Source organism: Eleutherodactylus coqui, chromosome 1, assembly GCF_035609145.1.
Source record: "Eleutherodactylus coqui strain aEleCoq1 chromosome 1, aEleCoq1.hap1, whole genome shotgun sequence".
NCBI lineage: Eukaryota > Metazoa > Chordata > Amphibia > Anura > Eleutherodactylidae > Eleutherodactylus > Eleutherodactylus coqui.
In genome coordinates this window covers 128,260,568-128,281,826 of record NC_089837.1, presented here as the reverse complement: position 1 = coordinate 128,281,826, position 21,259 = coordinate 128,260,568, and the positions used below count along the sequence as shown (strand labels likewise).

At 42.1% G+C, this 21,259-nt stretch overlaps 1 protein-coding gene across 1 annotated transcript in view; it reads left to right on the top strand.

The window, feature by feature from the left end:
• The window catches only part of LOC136610626 (uncharacterized), a 209,558-nt gene that overhangs the window by 130,824 nt on the left and 57,475 nt on the right, over window positions 1-21,259 (top strand). The window contains exon 5 of the mRNA XM_066589840.1: window positions 3,336-3,406. Coding sequence (XP_066445937.1) covers window positions 3,336-3,406 — 71 coding nt within the window. The remainder of the gene's footprint in view (window positions 1-3,335; window positions 3,407-21,259) is intronic.

The following is a 21,259-nucleotide window of genomic DNA, read 5'->3' as shown; positions in this document are numbered from 1 at the left end:
CTGCATGCAATATTTTTCTGCCAAGCCTCAAAACTGAAAACAGTAGAAAACTATGGCTTCAGTTAGGGGATCAGTTGCACTCTGGCTGGAGGGGAAACAACGGAGGGTCAGCTATACGGGGATCCAGCCTTACAAGGCAATTTCCTAGCTCAATCTAAAACAAATATGCTGTATGTGGATACGTTTAACAGAAGACTAAATATAAAATATTACCTATGCTTAGCTGCAACAAAACTAGAGCCATGGCTTATAATATTCAATACTCTGACTACAGCTAGGCAAAGAGTAGAAATATATATTTAATACATCGAATTTGGTATTTATTTGTCTTAAAAGGGTTGTTCTACTATAAAAAAAAATGTATAGCTGAGCATGGCATGAAATAACAAAAGAGACAATACTCCCCTCTCTTCAGCTCTGCTGAAAACAGCTGAGTGGCTCTGGCAGCTCCAGTTCCCTGTATGTACATCCGGCAGACCTTACATCACCACTACAGCCAATCAGAGGCTGCAGCATCACTGCCCGTTCTCCTGGCATCAGCGCTCACATCCTGAGCACTATAAAGTTAGACATTCAGGACGGTAATACTGCAGCTTCTTACTGGCTGTAGCGGTCACCTGACTTCTGCTTGACGTACATACCAGGAGCAGGAGACACATCAAAATCAGTGCCAGACAGTCCAGCCATTTTCTTAGCAGACACTGAGCCTGTCTCTGACCGTGAGACAACTGCTTAGGAACTTTTATAAGTTTAGAGTTTTTAGTGTAATTGAAAATTATTGCAAAAGGAAATCAAAACTATGTATACAAATTGAGCTGTGAGGGCCACAATGAAAAATATCTAAGCCTCACATGGAAAATGTTTAAGGCCCTTGAACCTCCATTATGCCCAACTTCCAATGTCCCTATTAAATGCATTCAGTGCCCACTAGGGGAAGTCATTTCTAATTAGGCCTCGTTCAGACGTGCGTGTTTATGTACGTACAATTGTCTGCACAAAACCGTGCATCTATTAGAACCATTGGTTCCCTATGGTGTGTTCACAGGTCCGTGTTTTACAGGCATGCAATCGCACAAACCTGCAAAACATAGGACAAGCATGCACCATAGGTCCCTGCTGTCGCAGTGTTTAGTGATGAGGGGACTCCCCGCGGGAAGTAAGAAACCCTTGCCACAGCTGTGGGAGAGTATTGCGAAGCTCTCCCATTGATTTAAATGGGGATGCTGCTGCGCCAGCCCCTTTGAAAGCAATAGGATGCCGGCACTCCCGCAGTGATTTTCGGGGAAGGGATTTAAATATAAGCCCTTCTTTGAAAGTCATCCCTAGCTGTAGTAAAAAATAAAAAATATATATACTTACCTGTCCGCCACTGTCGGGGCTCAGGCGCGTCCAGCCGTGTCTTCTTCCTGCACTGCTCTGAAGCTCTTCCAGCAGGTGGGGATTTAAAGTCCTTGCCTGCTGAAAGGGCTGTGTCTCATTGGCTGAGCGCTTAGCCAATTACAGGCAGTGCTCAGCCATTCATTGAATGACAGCTGAGCACTATCTGTGATTGGTCACAGCGCTCAGCCAATCACAGGCAGCGCTCGGCCATTCATTGAATTCAATGCCTGTGATTGGCTGAATGCTGTCACCAATCACAGGCAGTGCTCAGCTGCCATTCAATGAATAGCTGAGTGCTGTCTGGGATTGGCTGAGCGCTCAGCCAATCATATACAGCCCTTTCAGCAGGGGGATATTTTAAATCCCCACCTGCTGAAAGAGCTGCAGAGCAGTGCAGGGAGAACAAGCAGCTAGATGTGCCTCACCCCTGACAGCAGCGGATAGGTGAGTATATATTTTTTTTAGTTTTTACTACAGCTAGGGATGATTTTATATTTAAAGCTCATCCCCAAAAATTACTGCAGGGGTCGCCGTCAGGCCATTGCTTTCAATGGGACTGCCGGCAGCTGCCCCATTGAGAACAATGCTGCAAAGAGCTTCATTCACGCGTGTTTTGGCACGTGCGTGGACGCCCGGATTTGCATGCACCTACGCATGTGCAAATACACGCTCGTGTGAATGAGGCCTCAAGCATACTAATTCACTGAGTATGGAATAGCATAGAATATTTTAACTTTTTGTAGCCTCTCAGGCCGGCTTCACATGGGCATATGCATTTTTTTTGTGCATGCCTCAGCGCAACATATTTGCACTATTTATGAGGCTTTTTTGTGCATGTATCAGCGTGTTTTACTGCTCTCTTTGCACCCATAGGGCATGTTAATTTACTTGCGGCAGACGAATGCGCTCTGATTTAAATGGCTCTTTAACCTAATCAGTTCCAGATATATTCTTTTTTACATGGAATTGCGTAGTGCTTCACGCATTCCATTGTGCATTGTGCACACATTTGCGCACCCCCCATAGACTTCTATCGGGACCTTTGGTGCACAAACGCATAGAAGGATAGAGAAGCTTCTCACGCTTGCAAAATTGGGAAATGAGAATGAACCCTTCGTATTGTGCACGTAAATTTTACGTGCAGAAATACGTCCATGTGAAACCTGACTTAGGCCCATATTATAGAGCATTTAGTGAGTCCATATCAGAATCAAAATTGGATCCTAAGGGCTCCTTCACACGACCATATTTGTGCATGCAAAAAGCACAGAGAATAGAACCCATTGACTTCAATGGGTTCGTCTTCATGAGTGCACTTGGAAAAAAGCCACACCTGCTCAATTTTCCAGCATTTTCCTGAATTTGGTGCAGCAAAGGCCCTCATAGTAGTCCATGGGAGGTGCGCAAATATGTAAGGGGCAGCGTGAAACACTGCACAAAATGCAGGGAAAAGAACACCTCTGGACCTCATTAGGCTAATTAGCCTTTTGTTTCATGGAAAGTATGTGCCACGCACGCATATGAGCTGGCCACATAACAGGACGAAACCATTGACTTCAATGGTTTAGTTTTCACTATCAATACTACGCCTGAGAAAAGATAGGACTTGCTTTAGCGTTCTTGTACGTAGTTAATACTACATGCGGGAAAAATAGGGCAGCACCCATCTTCCCACTGTTTTCCTCGCTATGGCGCGGAGTGTGAACGGCCCAAGAAAGGGGGAAAAAAAAACGTTCATGCACGTTCCGTAGCAGTGAGCATAGCTCCGCATACGGCCGTGTGTTTTTGCCGTTATGCGGCATAAAAGGCACCATAGCCATATGTGTATACACCGCGCTATAATACATGTGACCATGCATAGTGTAACATTTCTGCAGCTACTTTATCATAGATCTTGATTATTTTATCTGCATAGCTTGGATTAAGCTAAATCTTCCTTTTGTTTTCATTTGCAGTCTTTTACGGTCGGCACAGCAATCTGCATGCATAAGTAGAGGCATTCCAATGGCGCACAGACCGAAGAAAAGTGAGTGCTCCTCAGACACGGCTGTTGTGTCGCTCCAAGTGAAATCAAGCTTCTCTGCTCCCTTCTTATGTCATTAGACATACATTTACACAACACTGCACTGCTAAACCCCCTTTAATCACACTTCAAACTAACCTGAGCATCATATTGATGCTGCATATGAAAGTATTTACCATTTGTTCTGTCAGGAGGATCTTGTCAGCAATGCTTTCTGCTTTCAACATTAGAGACTGCTTGCAAAAGATATAAATGGATGTAATGTCGGCATGTAAATCACATTTCTGCATTATGTTTTAGTCTATGCAACTGGTTTTACATAGATGGCATAATACTTCATTGCCTAGTCAGCATTGGGGTCTAGGAAAATGGCTCATGTATAAACATTAAACTACTTGCCAGTCTGACAACATATGTGCCTTGATTTAAAGGGATTTATCACCTATACTTTTAATCATTAATACCTAATAGTGACACATATTCCATTTTTCTATATCTGGTTTAAGTTTCCGATTGTAGATTTTTTAAATTCTATTGTCTGTACCTGACTATGGGGATGGCCATCTTGCCTTTGCTGCAGATGTGCTTTACAGCAGGTTTTAGAGATATACTTTATAGGAAACTCATGTGCCATTCACATAATAAGTAGCAGGGGACCCACTGACCTATATGGAAGACTGTTCTAGATATACTCTTTGATCTGTGCAGAGGTCATTGTGCAGGAAGGAGAGGGAGGTGAGCTTTGACATTCATCTATTGTATCCTGTTATCTATATAGAGGTGTTATCTAATAATAATAAATAATACCATTTATTGATATAACACTAATATATTCCACAGCACAAAATAAAACATAATATGCAGTACTAAACCAATAGACAGTTTGAACAATAGGAGTGAGGATCCTGCTCACAAGAGCTTACAGACTATAAGAAAATAAATGTGACGCAAGAAGTACAAGTGCTTGTTCTGGACAAACTCTAGCCATCTTTTATATAAATAGGGACTTATACATAAAGCTGTATGAGATGGTCACCAGCTGGTATATGTATAGATATGAAGTGCATTAGTGTATGGGCTGTAGGAGGAAGAGGGTCTTGTTTACAAGGTGAATATAGAAGTGGGGTAAATGAAAAAGTATAGAAGTGATTAAACGGGGAAGAGTTAGTTTAGTGAATATAGTAGGCCTCCCTAAAAAAATGTGTTTTGGGGGCATGCTTAATTTTCTGGGGTATTGCATTCCAGAGAACTGGTGCAGCTCAGGAAAAATCTTGGAGACAAGAGTGGGAATTTGGATTAAAGAGAAATTTATTCTAAGGTCAACAGCAGAGTGAAGTGCACAAGTAGGGTGGTAGACAGAGATGAAGAAGGAAATATAGGGAGGTGCAACATTGTAACATAGTATGTTAGGCTGAATGAAGACAATGTCCATCTAGTTCAGCTTGTTTCAATTCCCCACCCCTCACCTACCGCTTATTGGTCCAGAAGAAGGCAAAAAAAACCCAAGGAGCCATTTAGCTCATTCAGAGGAAAATAATTCCTTCTTAACTCCATAATGGCAGCCAGAGTAATCCATGGATCAACATTTGAGATTATCAACCCCGCTGGTCACCTAATGTCTATATCCTGTAATACCATAGCACTCTAGAAAGACATCTAGTCCCCTCTTAAACTTCTCTATGGATTTTGCCATCACCACGTCCTCAGGCAGACTTCCACAGTCTAACTGCTCTAACAGTAAAGAACCCCCTTCTGTGTTGGTGATGAAACCTGCTTTCTTCTAGACGAAGCGGATGCCCTCTTGTTACCGTCGCAGTCCTGGGTATAAACAGATCCTGGGAGAGATCCCTGTATTGTCCCCTAATGTATTTATCCATAGTTCTTTGATCGCCTCTTAGCCATCATTTTTCCAGGGTAAATAATCTCAATTTTTTTTGTCTCTCTGGGTATTCCAGTCCTCTCATTCCGTTTATTAATTTAGTTGCCCTTCTTTGTCACCCCTCAAGCACTGCAACATCTTTCCTGAGCATCAGTGACCAGAACTGTGCACAGTATTCCATGTGGGGCCTAAGACGTGCCTTGTGTAGTGGAAGAATAATGTTCTTGTCCCTCGCCCCTATACCTCTTTTAATGCACCCCAAGACTTTATTAGCTTTTGCAGCAGCTGACTGGCATTGATTGCTTCAGTTAAATCTACAGTCCACTAGTACCCAGAGGTCTTTCTCCATCTCACTTCTCCCTAGCAGTACCCTATTTAGTGTATATTGGTGGCACCCGTTTCTCCTGCCCATGTGCATAACCTTACATCTACCGAAGCCCCCAGCTTATCTAGGTCCTTTTGTAGCCTTACATTGTCCTCTGTTGTATTAATTATCTTGTATAATTTTGTATCGTCTGCAAATATTGATATTTTGCTGTGCAGCCCCTCTATCAGGTCTTTGATAAATATATTAAACAGAATGGGGCCTAATACTCAACCCTGTGGCACCCCACTAGCGACGGTGGCCCAATCAGAGTATGAACCGTTTCTATCTCTAAGCCAGTTCTTTATCCAGATACACGTTTTCACCCAGACCGAGCTGTCTCATTATATATATTATTTTATCTCATTGTGGAGAGCTTTAAGGATGACACTGATGAGTTTAAATAGCATTCTGTATTGGACAGGTAACTTCTGCTGGAAGTTTGTTGCAAGCTTCTACTACTTTTTCCATAAAATAATATTCTCTGACCTTGCTTCTGATCTTTCCCAACTCAGACTGTACCCCATGTGCTAGTGTTTAATTTCTTATAAAAACACTTCCCTCATGAACCGCATTTATACCTTTAAAGGCTTAAACAGATGGGCGTGTTTTAGCTCCATTATGCAGCCGTGAATAATGGGACGAAACAAAAGTAATGTTTTTATTGGCTTCATTTTCACTATTGGAATTCTCCCGAGTTAATACTATGCCTGAGAAAACTTGGGGGACTTGCCTTAAATTTTTCACATGCAGTTTTCCTATGTGCGAGGAAGATAGGGCAGGACCTATCTTCCTCCTTTTTTGTTTTCAAACTCGTGTGTACTAAGTGCAGAGTTTGAATAGTCAAAAACACTATAGCAGTGAGTGCATTGATGCATGCGCACATGTGATTTTGCCCTAAGGGAGCTTTTACATGGGCAAGTGCGATATCTCCTTCTTTTAATGTGCGATTTCTGCTGTGAGTGCGATCTGTTTTGCGACAAAAAACGCTTCGCATCTCTGCAGTGTGATTTTCACAGGCCTCAAAATAACATGTTGTTTCAGTAGGAAAAAATTTAAAAATTGCATTGCACTGGCATGAAACTTGCATTTTCATATTAATGCAATGTGATTTCTTTTCTTACTTGTCATAGGTAATAATGGGCGCTTCTGAAACAGAATCTGCCAAAAATAGAGCATGCAACAATTTTTCCATCCTGGGCCACCGGTCTGGGAGAAAAATTACTCATATGCATAAGCATATTGAAAGTAACATGCACTATCTGGCCATAGTACATAGTATGTAAGGCCAAAAAAAGACCTATGTCCATCCAGTTCAGCCTATCCCCCCCAATAGTGATCCAGAGGAAGGCAAAGAAAACCCAATGAAGTAAAACCAATGTTCCCCATTTATGGAAAAGTGTCCCTCCTAACTCCAATCTGGCAATCAGAATAATCCCTAGATCACCGACCAGTAGCAGCCCCTCCTCATTTCCCTCCCATCACCCTTATATTTGCATACCACATGGAACAGGACTGTTCACACCACATGTCCGGCCACCTGCACAGACACACAGAACACGTCGCTGTTCACATCTACAGAAGAACAGGCATGAATGCAAACACAAGGGTACTGGAAGAGAAATTAGGAAACCAGCACCCTCTAGCCAGAGGGGCTGGTATTTATATGCAGCAGACTGGTGGTGATTGGCTGGCTGGAGAACTCCACACCTTGCCAGCTCAAACAGCCCACACCTGTGGAAGTGTGTTCTTAGAAACACAAAGAACTACAGGTCCCAGGAGCACAACCTAAGGGCGCATTCAGACGATCGTATATCGGCTGGGTTTTCACACCCAGCCGATATACGGCATCCCTCTCTGGGAGAGGGTGGAGGGGGCGGAGCTATGTCTGGGAACTTAGCTCCGCCCCCTTCCATTGCAAATAGTGGCGAGGGGCAGAGAGGGGGTGGAGAGGAGGCAGGAGCTCAGTGCACTGCTTCTGGCTCTTCCAGCTTCCTCCCCCTGCAGAGAGGGACGCCATATATCAGCTTGGCGTGAAAACCCAGCCGATATACGATGGTCTGAATGCGCCCTAACAGGTATCTTCTGTATATAAAAATATATGTACAGCTGGTATAATTTATACATCCTGTATGTAGTTTAGCGGTGCAGTGCATAGGGGGGCCTGTAGTGGGCCAGAGACAGGACAACTCATGCGAGGGTTAACCAAGGGGTGGAGCAGAAACCAGATAAAAGCCAGTTCCTGCCAAAGACAAGAGGGAGAGAGACAGCTCAGTGGAGCTGTGAGGGCTGGTAGCCCAGGGCCTGGTGCAGACCAAGAAGGCCAGAGGTTGACTGGGTGACGCCCCTAACCTCAACACCTGAGAGAGGACCAGCGCAGCACAGGAAGGTGTTGCAGGCTGGTGGACTCCCACCCAAGTTGGGGTGCTTATGGACATGATGTTATGTGATATACTGTGCTGTGGAATAAATGCTGGCAGGAGCCAGACAAAGAGATACGCTAGTCCTGAGCCGTGTTTACCCGTGTGGGGCGCCATTTCTGGTATGAGAGGTCAGCGATCCCGAGGCAAGAGTACCCCCCTTGCTACAGTAGTCATATGGACCATGCTGGTATAACCTGAGTATCTCATGTATATAATTATATATGTACAGCTGGTATAATTTATACATCTCTCAGGATATAGGGATATGGACCATGCTGGTATAACCTGGGCTTCTCCTGTATATGATTACACACTTTACACACAATTAAAAAATGCATCAAAAACCTGCTTGCAGTTTTCAAAAACAGACTGCATGCATCACTTAATTGAGTTCTGTCATTAGAAAACAAAAATTCTATACTCACCTATTCCTCCCCCGTCAGTCTTCTTACTGCATCTTCTCCCTACCAATCTTCACCTGTCTCCTGCAGTTGTAGTGGCCCAGAGTTAGGGTACCTCTCTCTGTGACATTTGCCTACTTCATGTGGGTTGTCTTTGTGTCATTGTAAGTGTATTCGTGTCCTTTTGTGTACTGTGTTGGTGTTACCTATTTTAATAGTGTGTTCTGATCCCCTAACCTGCTGAGTGTGAGACATGTTTGGTTGGTTAGGAATGTTGGGGGTGGAGTTCGAGATATTTTTGATATTTTTAACGCACCTCATCACCCATCATGATCATACGGTGCATTAAAAAGCACTGTTAAATGCTGTGACGCGTTATAAAATGCTGCTTAAAATCGCTGTAAAAATGCAGCTATTTCAAGCTGCATTTTCTGAACTCATGTGTTGGAGTGGCCTAAAGGGCTACAGACAAGTTTTCATGTAGTCTAGGAAATTAGCTGTGTTTGGAAAGCGTATGCCAAGGGGCTAAATCATGTGTGTAAATTTGTTTTGCAGCTGTATGCAGCATGGTTTAGGTATGGGTACCTGTACAGGTACGGGTGGGTGCGTGAACTGAACTTTTACACCTGGGCCCCTGAGCTTTTAGTTACACCACTGGACAGATTCATCATTTCCATCTGTGCATGCCAACATTGTGTTTGGGTTCTATTTTACAGCATTCATCATTCGGTAAAAATAACATGATAGCTTTCTTATCTGGATCAGTACAATTACTGCGCTACCAAGTTTATAGAGATTTTTTTTTACTACTTTTGAACAATAAAAACATGTTGTTTGTTTTTTTTAAACAGCTTTTTATTGGCATTTAGTTATAACATAACAATGAGAATAATAGAAATAATAGTACATTGCATTACAGTATGGAAACCGTGTGAGCTTGTACATAAACCTGTAAGATTGGAGCTTGGTTGGAGCTTCCAGTTACCTATATTCCATTGTCAGAACATACATTTAAAATAAAATGACAAGACATGAAATAGAGAAGGGGAAAAAAGGGGAAGGTATTCCTATATCTTACATATATCTTACATAACATCTTAAATGTATCTCAAACATACTAAAACTTAACTTTGGACCTAGGACTCTCCACTCTCGTCTAGATGTACACTACCGTTCAAAAGTTTGGGGTCACCCAAACAATTTTGTGTTTTCCATGAAAAGTCACACTTATTCACCACCATGCGTTGTGAAATGAATAGAAAATAGAGTCAAGACATTGACAAGGTTAGAAATAATGATTTGTATTTGAAATAACATTGTTTTTACATCAAACTTTGCTTTCGTCAAAGAATCCTCCTTTTGCAGCAATTACAGCATTGCACACCTTTGACATTCTAGCTGTTAATTTGTTGAGGTAAGCTTGAGAAATTGCACCCCACGCTTCTAGAAGCATCTCCCACAAGTTGGATTGGTTGGATGGGCACTTCTGGCGTACCATACGGTCAAGCTGCTCCCACAACAGCTCAATGGGGTTCAGATCTAGTGACTGCGCTGGCCACTCCATTACCGATAGAATACCAGCTGCCTGCTTCTGCTGTAAATAGTTCTTGCACAATTTGGAGGTGTGTTTAGGGTCATTGTCCTGTTGTAGGAAGAAATTGATTCCAATCAAGCGCTGTCCACTGTTCTTTTATTGGCCAGTCTCAGATATGGCTTTTTCTTTGCCACTCTGCCCTGAAGCCCAAAATCCCGCAGCCGCCTCTTCACTGTAGATGTTGACACTGGTGTTTTGCGGGTACTATTTAATGAAGATGCCAGTTGGGTACCTGTGAGGCGTCTGTTTCTCAAACTAGAGACTCTAATGTGCTTATCTTCTTGCTTAGTTGTGCAACACGGCCTCCCTCTTCTTTTTCTACTCTGGTTAGAGCCTGTTTGTGCTGTCCTCTGAAGGGAGTAGTACACACCGTTGTAGGAAATCTTCAATTTCTTAGCAATTTCTCGCATGGAATAGCCTTCATTTCTAAGAACAAGAATAGACTGTCGAGTTTCAGATGAAAGTTCTCTTTTTCTGGCCATTTTGAGTGTTTAATTGACCCCACAAATGTGATGCTCCAGAAACTCAATCTGCTCACAGGAAGGTCAGTTGTGTAGCTTCTGTAACGAGCTAGACTGTTTTCAGATGTGTGAACATGATTACACAAGGGTTTTCTAATCATCAATTAGCCTTCTGAGCCAATGAGCAAACACATTGTACCATTAGAACACTGGAGTGATAGTTGCTGGAAATGGGCCTCTATTCACCTTTGTAGATTTTGCACAAAAATGTACTCGTGCCCATCTTTGAAAAATAGAGGGGTAATCTTTATCCGCATGATTTTTTCTAATGTGAAAGTACAAAGTAAAGATTGAATGCTTCTTAGGAGGGTAGTGTATGAAAAAGTCAAGTGTATTAGTGACATGTTCCTTTGTTAAAAAAATGATTCTGCATTGTCACATTTTAAGACCCATAACATTTTTATTTTTCCAGGAACAGAGCTGCAGGGACATAAAAAATGTGTAAAAAAAAAAAAAATTGTAAAAAAAAAAAATGTAAAAACTTAGTAATAAAAAATACTGTTTTGCAAACTGTCCTTTCTTTAAAAAAAAATACCAAAAAAAAACACACGTCTGGTATCACCACATCTATAAATTGAACACATTGTTTATTCTGCACTGAAAAAAAACGGAGCCCAAATGCCTATTTTATTCAGTTGCCTCCCAAAAATGCAATAGAAGTGATCAAAAAAGCTAGATGTACCCCCAAAATGGTACAAATAAAATGTACAGCTTATCATACAAAAAATAATCCCTCTTAAAGCTTTGTCAATGAAAAATAAAAAAGGTATGGGACTTTGAATGTAGCAATTTGTTAAAAAAAATTATGAAAACTGGGTTTTTTAAAAGAAATTTGAGTTTGGAATACTTGTAATCATACCAAGAGGCAGAAAAAAATGATCATGTCATTTAGGCTAGTTTCACATGAGCGTTTTATTGCGCAGATTTTGCCGCGATAAAACACCATCTGAAAATTGCAGCCATCTGAAGCATTGGATTCCAGATGCCGACTTTTACGCTGGCCAGAAAGGATAGGTCTTGTCCTATCTTTTGCCGGAAAACGCCGACTATTCCCATAGACTCCTATGGGAGCCTATGAGAACTGTCAGGAAAGGGAAGAGGGAGGGAGTTTAGCAGCGGTTCGCATTGCTAGACTCCCTCCCCTCCCCTTACTGGCAGCTCCAATAGGCTGGGGAGGGAGGGGAGCGAGTTTAGCACGAATAGCTAAGCTAAGCTCCTGTCCCGTCCCAACCCCATCCCTCCCCCTCTCCTTGCTGGCAAGGACCAAAAAAAATGGAATAAAATTTACACAATGCATTATATGTACCCAAATAAAAACAACAGCTCATCACTCAAAAAACAAGCCCTCATATGGCTATATGGACAAAATTTTTTTAAAAGTTATGGCTTTTGAAAAGTGGAGGTGAAAATCCCTAAAAGATTGCCGCGTCTTTGAACTCAAAATACGGTGTGTCCTTAAGGGGTTAATGAACAATCTCTGCAAAACTGACTACTTAGCAACAAGTTCCACTGCTACTTTCTATATATACTATACATATTCCTGACACACAACCACAAGTTCTACTATTGTATTCTGCAGTGGAAGATGGCTGAGAGCATTCGAGCAGTGTAAGATTATAAACACCATTATTACCCCGTATACTCAGATTAATATAATACCTATAAGTGTACTTCTGGATGATATTTCTACTACCCCTCAGAAATCCATCTTACATTGGTGTGGAGATTCACATTAATGGGTACAAAGGCGGGCAACTAAAGAAATAAATGGAATGGGCGGACTACAATACTCAAGGAGGTGATCAAAATTGAGATTATTTAGTTTAGAAAAAAGATGGTTGAGGGGCGACGCAATAGCAATGTATAAATATATCAGGGGGCAATACAGTGATCTCTCCCATCATCTATTTATACCCAGGACTGTAACTATAACAAGGGGGCGCCCTCTACATCAAAAGGAAAGGAGGTTTCTACACCGACATACAAGGGGGTTCTTTACTGTAAAAGCAGTGAGACTGTGGAACTCTCTGCCTGAGGATGTGGTGATTGCAAATTCGATAAAAGAGTTCAAGAGGAGCATGGATGCCTTTCTTGAGCATAAAAGTATAAACATGAATTACTTTAGAAGGGTCGGTGATCCAGGGATTATTCCGATTGCCAGATTGGAGTCTGGAAGAATTTTTTTTCCCTTAACCCTTTCCAATCCAATTTGTATCCTGGTTTTTCTAGGGGGCTTACTCTTTTTTCTGACGTTATACAACGGCGTTATCTGCTGGCTAAAGCCAGTACTGCATGAGGTGACACATTGGATAGGCTCCGACAGCAGAGAGGCTGGCAATATACAGTAAGAGAACCCCGACGGACGTCTTCCAACATTAGAGCTGTACAGCCTTAAATCATAATGTCTTCAGAGGTCAGACAGTGGATTGGAAAGGGTTAAACTTGGAAAATTGGCTCCTACCTCATTGGTTTTTTTTTTGCCCTTGTCTGGATTAATATTGGGGGGGGGGGGGAGGTAATAGGTTGAACTGGATGGACATATGTCTTTTTTCGGCCTTAGATGCTATGTTATGTTACTACATTATCTATCTATCATTATCTATCTCTCTCATATCTATATATCTATCTATCATTATCTATCTCTCTCATATCTATCTATCTCTCTCATATCTATCTATCTATCTATCCATATCTATCTATCTATCTATCTCTCATATCTATCTACCTATCTATCTATCTCATATCTATCTATCTATCCATATCTATCTATCATTATCTATCTATCTATCCATATCTATCTATCTATCATTATCTGTCTATCTATCTATCTATATACTTCTCTATAAATGAAGTAGAACATACGATTCCCCATTTCAGCTTTGCAGAATTTCCATGGAGCATAGCTCAGCCTTTACCATACAGCTATAATTATAATGCATCTCACGGGCTGGTTAGTTCGTTTCAGACCTGAAGTTCCTTGAAGTTTCATGATTTAGGCATACTGATAATCATTAAAATAATGCTTCCTAGCCAGCGACACATACATGTGCCTGAGTTGATTTGGGCAGAAGAAAGGACCCGGCACTTCACATGTGTTTGCATGGTTTTTGTTGCAATTGGCATCCTACTAATATTTGTGTGTTTTGTAAATTCTATTAGCAGTTGTAAGGCTGTCACATAGCACCCTTGGGAGCTGATGCCCTCATGAAGCACAATTACAATGAGAATATCTCATTATCTCATTGGCTTTAGCTTACTGTTCTGTTACCATGGTATCAAATACACAGAGGAGTCTGAAAGTAAGAGCTCTGCTAACAAAGAACATATCCTTGTACAATGACATCAGATCATGTTAGACAGGATAGACTTAATTAAATACCCCCTTAAGTAGGACAAAAATATAAAAGTCATATGTAGTTTTGGCTTACAACAGAACGGAGTATTGTTTTGCAAACAGAGTAGTTAAAATAATTGTGGTCGTCTCATCAAACATGAACATTTATACACAGAGAATATAAATGGATCAAGACATTCTGCAGACATGATGTTACACCTCCGTGGTTAGTATGCACAATATAATCTCTGACTATTAAAGACCCACTTCGGTGATATATTAGTAACAGTAGTTGTATGAGCTGCTTTATCCGCATTTTCCCCAATATAGTGTATAGATATATCTCTGTCTAGATATATTTCTTTTGGAAATGACCACCAGATTTACTACACTGATGTTCCATGACTAATGAAGAGCTCCTAAATAGTCTGGAAAGCTTGATATTGGTCATTTTCTTTTTTTTCCTACTGATTAACATGGTACAAATAATTAAGTTTTACTTATAGTGATCCAGAAAGCGCTAGTCTGGTAGTAGTTGCATGCTGGCATCTGTTAGGGCCCACTCTGCCAAAGGGTGCTGTATGCTGCCATCTATTTTAGGCTTTATTCCCACGAGCGCATATTGGCCGCCGTTTTCACAGTCGGCCGATATACGCTACGCTGGGAGAGGAAAAGCTAGTGAACGGGCGCACAAATCAATATGCCCGTTGAGATGGCCTGCTGAGCCCGGCGCAAATGCGCTGAGCTCACCAGGCCACCGCCCATTTCCCCTCGCTCTCGTTACTCCACGCTCGTTCTGTGCAATGGGAAGGGGCGGGACAGGGCGGAGCTAAACACCTAGCCTCGCCCACATCCAGGCCCTTGCCCATAGCCATCAATGGGAGGAGGCGGGGCGGACCGGCGCTTAGCTCTGCCCCGTCCCGGTCCCTCCCATTGTGCAGAACGAGCAGGGAGGAACGAGAGATGAGCCTGCACGGGGGGGGGGGGGGGGGGAGGAGAACAGAGGGAGGGAGTTTAGCAGCCAAACTCCCTCCCACCTACGGCCATAGGAGCCTATGCAGTGGCTGGTGTATTCCGGCCCAAAAGATAGTTCCAGTACTATCTTTTGGGCCCGATGTATAAACGCCCAGCGCTATATTGGCTTGGCCAGGCATTTTTACGTCTTACGAAATATGCCCATGTGATCTGATGCATTGGAATCCACTCACAGTGCATATTGGCCGATATGCGCTCGTGGGAAAGAGCCCTTAGGCCTCTTTTGTGCAAGCATTTTCTCACAGCAATTATCTGCGAGAAAACATGTAAAGCATTGGATTCCAATGCTATCATTTACATGTGCGATTTTTTCTCGCTGCAAAAAATCCCGACTAAAAAAAACGCCAAATTGCTGGCGATTTTCAGCCGCGATTTTTCATTGCAGCATCAAAAAATAGACTCCGTTGGGAATCAGATCCCATTGTTCTGTAGTGGGACCTGTGCTCACAGCCCAGCACTAGGCAGCTTGATTAACATTCATCAGAGAGCAGCAGAATTAGAATTAGAAGGTCCACCATTGACATCCCGTTCTATGCACAGATGCCTCCCCAGACCATCACTGACCCACTGCTTTGGCTGTGGGTCATTGATGGTCTGGGGAGGCATATCTTTGGAGGGCCACACAAGCCTCAACGTGATAGCCAATAGATCCCTGACTGCTGTTAAAGCCCCTTTACATGCAACGATTATCGCTCAAAATTCATTCAAATGGCCAAAAATTAGTGATTGTTACATGTAAACGTGGGCAACGTGCACTTTTTGTTTGAACGATAGATTTCAGTCCGCATAAAATCCATCATTCAGATGCTGACTCAACAAATTTGTTACATTTAAATTTCGGTCAATCTTTTGCATGATGCAAAATGGATTTTGTTTATCTTGCATACACTCTGAGCCCATTGTGTATGCCGGGCAAATAGATGCCAAGAGCAGACAATGGAATCCTGCTGGACAGATAATCCTTGCACAAACACATGCCAGCACTGCTACTGAAGTTGACTTTGCTAATGAGAATAAACAGATGAGTAGGTGCGAGTACTTTTATGCAAATACATAGTTAAACCTTTCAATCTTCCAGCAGTTTGAGTGATTATCTTTGTGTTTAAAAGGCCTTTAGGTACTGGGATGAAATCTTTAGAGCCTTTGCTCAACCTTGCACTGGTGCAGTGGGTCCTGGGTTCCTCCTGATTCAGGACAATGCCTGGCCTCATGTGGCCAGAGTGTGCAGGCAGCTCCTGGATGACGAAGGTATTGATGCCATTGACTGTCCCTTATGTTCTCCAGACCTCTGTCCAGTTCCGAACCTCTGGGACATTCTGTATCAGTTCATCTAATGCCCCATGGCAAAAATGTCACTGCAACTTCTGCAACCCCTACAATTACATCATAGGCAAAATATTGAAATGCAGGCAAACCAGGTTCCAAACACTATTCTTGTCCCTACATTTTCCCATATATAGCAAATTAGTGTAGTTGTGCGGTCACACATCTCCTGTTCCTATATCCCCACACATACCCATATATTCATAATATTGTGTAATTATACGCTGTTAGTCAGAAATAACCCAGTCACAGCTACTACAAACCTTAATACTGTGTCATTCAGACCCAGGATGGGTTGGTATTGGTAAGAAATACTGTAACAGCAGGAACTGCTGCTAAGACTTTGTGATTTAATTAGTTTTTATTGTTGCCATACAGGGACATATTATTAATAATAATACAATCCATAACCTGCAGATCTTTAACTCCAGAGCACAATTTCTTGTAATATTTAAAGTGGCACCATGATTCTCTAACTCGCTGTGTCTGGCTCTAGCATTACAAATTCCAGAAATCACTTTGTTTTCCCTTGAGAATATCAGGTGACTTAATGTGACAATAATGACATCCCTAGTGGTGTTAATTGATTTTGTCCTAGTAGAGAGGATAATTTGGCGTCCTCAGTGCTTTTAGATCATGGGGACTGATTGTATGCCAAGGTAGTATTACTGTTAATGAACAGAAAACACACTGTCCTCTTTAAAAGACAGTATACTAATTATAACAAATAGACTATGGAGAGCCATAGGTCATTTAATTTTTAAAGAAAGTAAACCCTATACTGCTTCCATATAGTACAGCTAATTGATTGCACATTTGTAAATTAGATCATTTGCTGATTTGATACTTTTAATTACCCGTTATTAAACTGTGCATTAGCAATGCATTTATGTTGGCAAGCTATTAATAAGATTTACATTTAAAGCTTTAATGTATAAACATTAAAAATTACTTTATAATACACAAGTAAATATATCTGTAAGGCATCTTGAAAAGCACATTAGATGATATATTTGAATGTGATTGGATAACAATCTAATGTGTATGGGGGCCTCCCAACTCACCTCTAATAGCCTCTCAGAGGAAAGAAGAATTGGAGTATGTTAGATTTTAACATTCCAAATCCTCATTCTCATAGAACATAGGCTGCGACCAGAGGAGTCCTGCCTGCATCCTCTTCATTAAAATAAACATGCAGGTTTGGCTTGTTTACGGTGGAGTTCGGAAAAATAACTGTCTGCTGAATCAGCATTCGAACAAGACCTGCAGAAGTTTCCTCAGGGGTGTTATTTTGGTTATATATATACATACACACAGTATATACAGTATATATATATATATATATATATATATATATATATATAGTAGTAATTATTAGGAAATTATAGTACCAGCGTTTCTGGTGGGACAATGCGCAACACAGCTGTTGCTTGGTGCATGGTACATGCATTATGATCCCCACACATCACACACAGTTCTACTACATCCATCTTGATTCCAAAACATTACACGCACAGCACATTACACACACAGCTCTACTACATGCCACACACAGCTCTACTACATCCATTTTGATTCCCACACATTAGACACACAGCATATGACACACACAGCTCTACTGCATCCTGATTCATACACAAACAACTCTACTACATCCATCCTGATTCCCAAACATTACACACACAGCACATTACACACACAGCTCTACTACATGCCACACACAACTCTACTACATCCATTTTGATTCCCACACATTAGACACACAGCACATGACACACACAACTCTACTAAATCCTGATTCACACACACACACAACTCTGCATCCACATCCATCCTGATTTCTACACATCACCAGACTCCTGGATACAGTGATCAGCCCCTGGTTATGTGATTCCTGACTCCACCCACACAGGTGCTCACATGATGGTGACATCATCACAGGTCCTGGTACCCTGTTTCCCCGAAAATAAGACGCGTCTTATATTAATTTTTGCTCCCAAATATGCGCTACGTCTTATTTTCAGGGGGTGTCTTATTTTTCAATGAAGAAGAATTCACATTTATTGTTTAACAAAAAAAATGAACATTTATTACCGTATATACTGCACAGAACCGTAGTTGTCACCACAAACCAATATAGCTAGACAAACTGTGAAAACAAAGCAAAAATTACTCAATGACAGTCATGTCATCATTTTCTGGCACATCATCATAAACATCTGAAACCGGAATCTCCTGCTGAATTTCTTGACACTCCATTTCTTGTAAAATCTTCAGGCCAAAGCAGGAAGGTTTTTGCCCCAAGAATCTTCCACGATTCCTTTCATGTACTCAACGGAATAGCTCTTTCTTTTTGCGCTTATGTCTAGGGGTAAAAATATACGGTAGCAACATTTTTTATTTCTTGTACTTTAGACTCTTCAGCAAAAAAGCAGACACCCCCTATTGAATCAAAATGACACACAAAAAATAAGAGCTGTAAGGTACCTGGCTCCCACACACTGTCTGGAGACTGTAATGCTCACCCCCTAAGGCTGGAAATACACTCTATGAGAACCCAGCCTTAAGAATCACACATATGGTTGCCTGACTCACACAGAGCCATAAAAAAGTAACGTACCTGCAGACAGAAGTTCCTGTACCACTTGTAAGCAGGGATGGTATTGCAACTTCCGGCCACCAGGGGGAGCTCATCACAGCAGACGTGTGCAGCAGCAAGAGAACGACAGTATGGGATTTTCCAGCCAGCAAGGGGAGCTTACAACAGCACACTCGTACAGCACAGGAGGAGGTAGGAGACAACGGGGATGGCAGCAGGGGATAGGCCTCTTGACTTGCCTGCACACTTTAGTATGCCTTATTATCGGGGTGTGCCTTATATTAGCGATTTCTGCAAATTTCTTAATGTGTCTTATTTTCGGGGTGCCTTATTTTCGGGGAAACACGGTAGTAGCTGCTGTTGGCTTATCCAGTGTACAGTACTTTCTACCAAGCTGCAGAATGGATCCTCCCATAGCAGTGACATCACCGCAGGTCCTTCAGCCCACCGGATCTCTGGGGTGGCGGCAGGTCAGTGTCTTCTATCAGGACTACTGAGTTGTGTTTGAGATAATAACAGCTTAGTTGTATTCTCATTTTGTTATTTTTGTCCTTCCCTTCCAAGAGCCCTAACTGTGTTGTTCTATCGGTCAATTTCTGTGTTTTATATATGTTGTAGGACCTTTGATGATGTCATCAGGGGCGGAGCGATTATGTCACTGCAGCGTCCCAAAGATTGACCTTGGACACATGGCATACACTGAGAAGCTGAGAAGGCAAGATGCTGGCTTGTCATGGCAGCACTTACCATGCTCCCTCCCAGAGGGATGCACGCAGCCAAGGACAGGGCAGCACTGGGCCTCTTGCGGACACCCCCGGCTTGGGGATGTCCAACAAATGGGAGAACAGGTGATGAGGTTGTAACGGGTGACACCACCGTTCCGGCACGCACCGGCATGAACATGACCCACCAACAGTGATATAATACCTCAGGTCCCTGGAATGGTCAGGGCCTAAAACAACTTTACTTGAATAAACACTCCCACAATACAAGGCATAAATAGACAGTATTCCAAGTGCAGGAAGAATTAGGGCTATATACAGACAGACTAAGTACCTTCACACAGCAATCCCAGACTTCAGGACGATTGGGCGTAAACAATTGAGAAGAAGAGTACCTCTGCACTGGGCCTTGTGTAGGAAAGACTTAGGACTGGCTCACGCTCTCTCTCTGGGGTGGGCTCACTCACTGCTCATGCTGATCCTTGCGTTCGGGTAATCTCTCCTCCTTCTCCATCTTCAACACATGAGGGCTGAAGGTGCCCTCATGTGCCTCTGTGCTTTGCTCTCTCAGCTCCAGAGAATGGAAGTCCTTTTCCCGCTTTCAAGCACTCACATTTATAGCCTCACTCACATCACGTGACAGGATAGAATTAATACATTTACAGACAGTCAGCTCATGCTTTGCAGATATTAACCTCTCCTTTGCTGGAGCTGTGCAATACACATAACAGAATGACAAGACAGTTTTACACAGAGACATACATGTATGACACTGTGGAGGGGGCCAGGAAAGAATGTACTGGGCCACTACATCACCAGGGGCAAAGCATCAGAAGCACTCGCATACATACTAATGGACAAGTGGTCGTTAGTAGTTTGAGATATATATATATATATATATATATATATATATAATCAATCAAATAATACCATTATACCAGTACCATTACAAACATACAGTGAATAGATATTACCTCCATACTGTTATATACATAGTAACATAGTATGCTAGGCTGAAAAAAGACAAATGTCCATTCAGTTCAGCCTGTTTCAACCCACCACCCCCACCTTGTTGATCTAGAGGAAGGCAAAAAAACTCAATGAGTCAGAAGCCAATTTACCCCATTTTTTTGGGGGGGGGGGGGAATTCCTTCACGACTCCATAATGGCAGTCAGAATAATCCCTGGATCAACATTTGAGAAGTTCCTACCTAACTCCAAGTCTGGCAGTCGGAAGATCCCCGGATCAACAACCTTTCTGGGTATTTAATGTCTATATCCAGTAATGTTGTACTGCTCTAAAAAGATATCTAGTCCCCTCTTAAGCTCCTCCATCATTTTTGCCATCACCACGTCCTCAGGCAGAGAGTTCTACAGTCTCACTGCTCTTACAGTAAAAAAAACCTCCTGTGTTGGTTATGAAATGTTCTTTCCTCTAGACATAGAGGATGCCCTCTTGTTACTGTTGTAGTCCTGGGTATAAACAGATCATGTGAGATCCTTGTATTGTCCCATAATATATTTATATATAGTTATTTGGTCGCCCCTTAACCGTCATTTTTCCAGGGTGAATAATCCCAATTTCGATAGCCTCTCTGGGTATTCCAGCCCTCCCTTTCTGTTTATCAATTTAGTTGCCCGTCTTGTTGCTAAATAAAAAC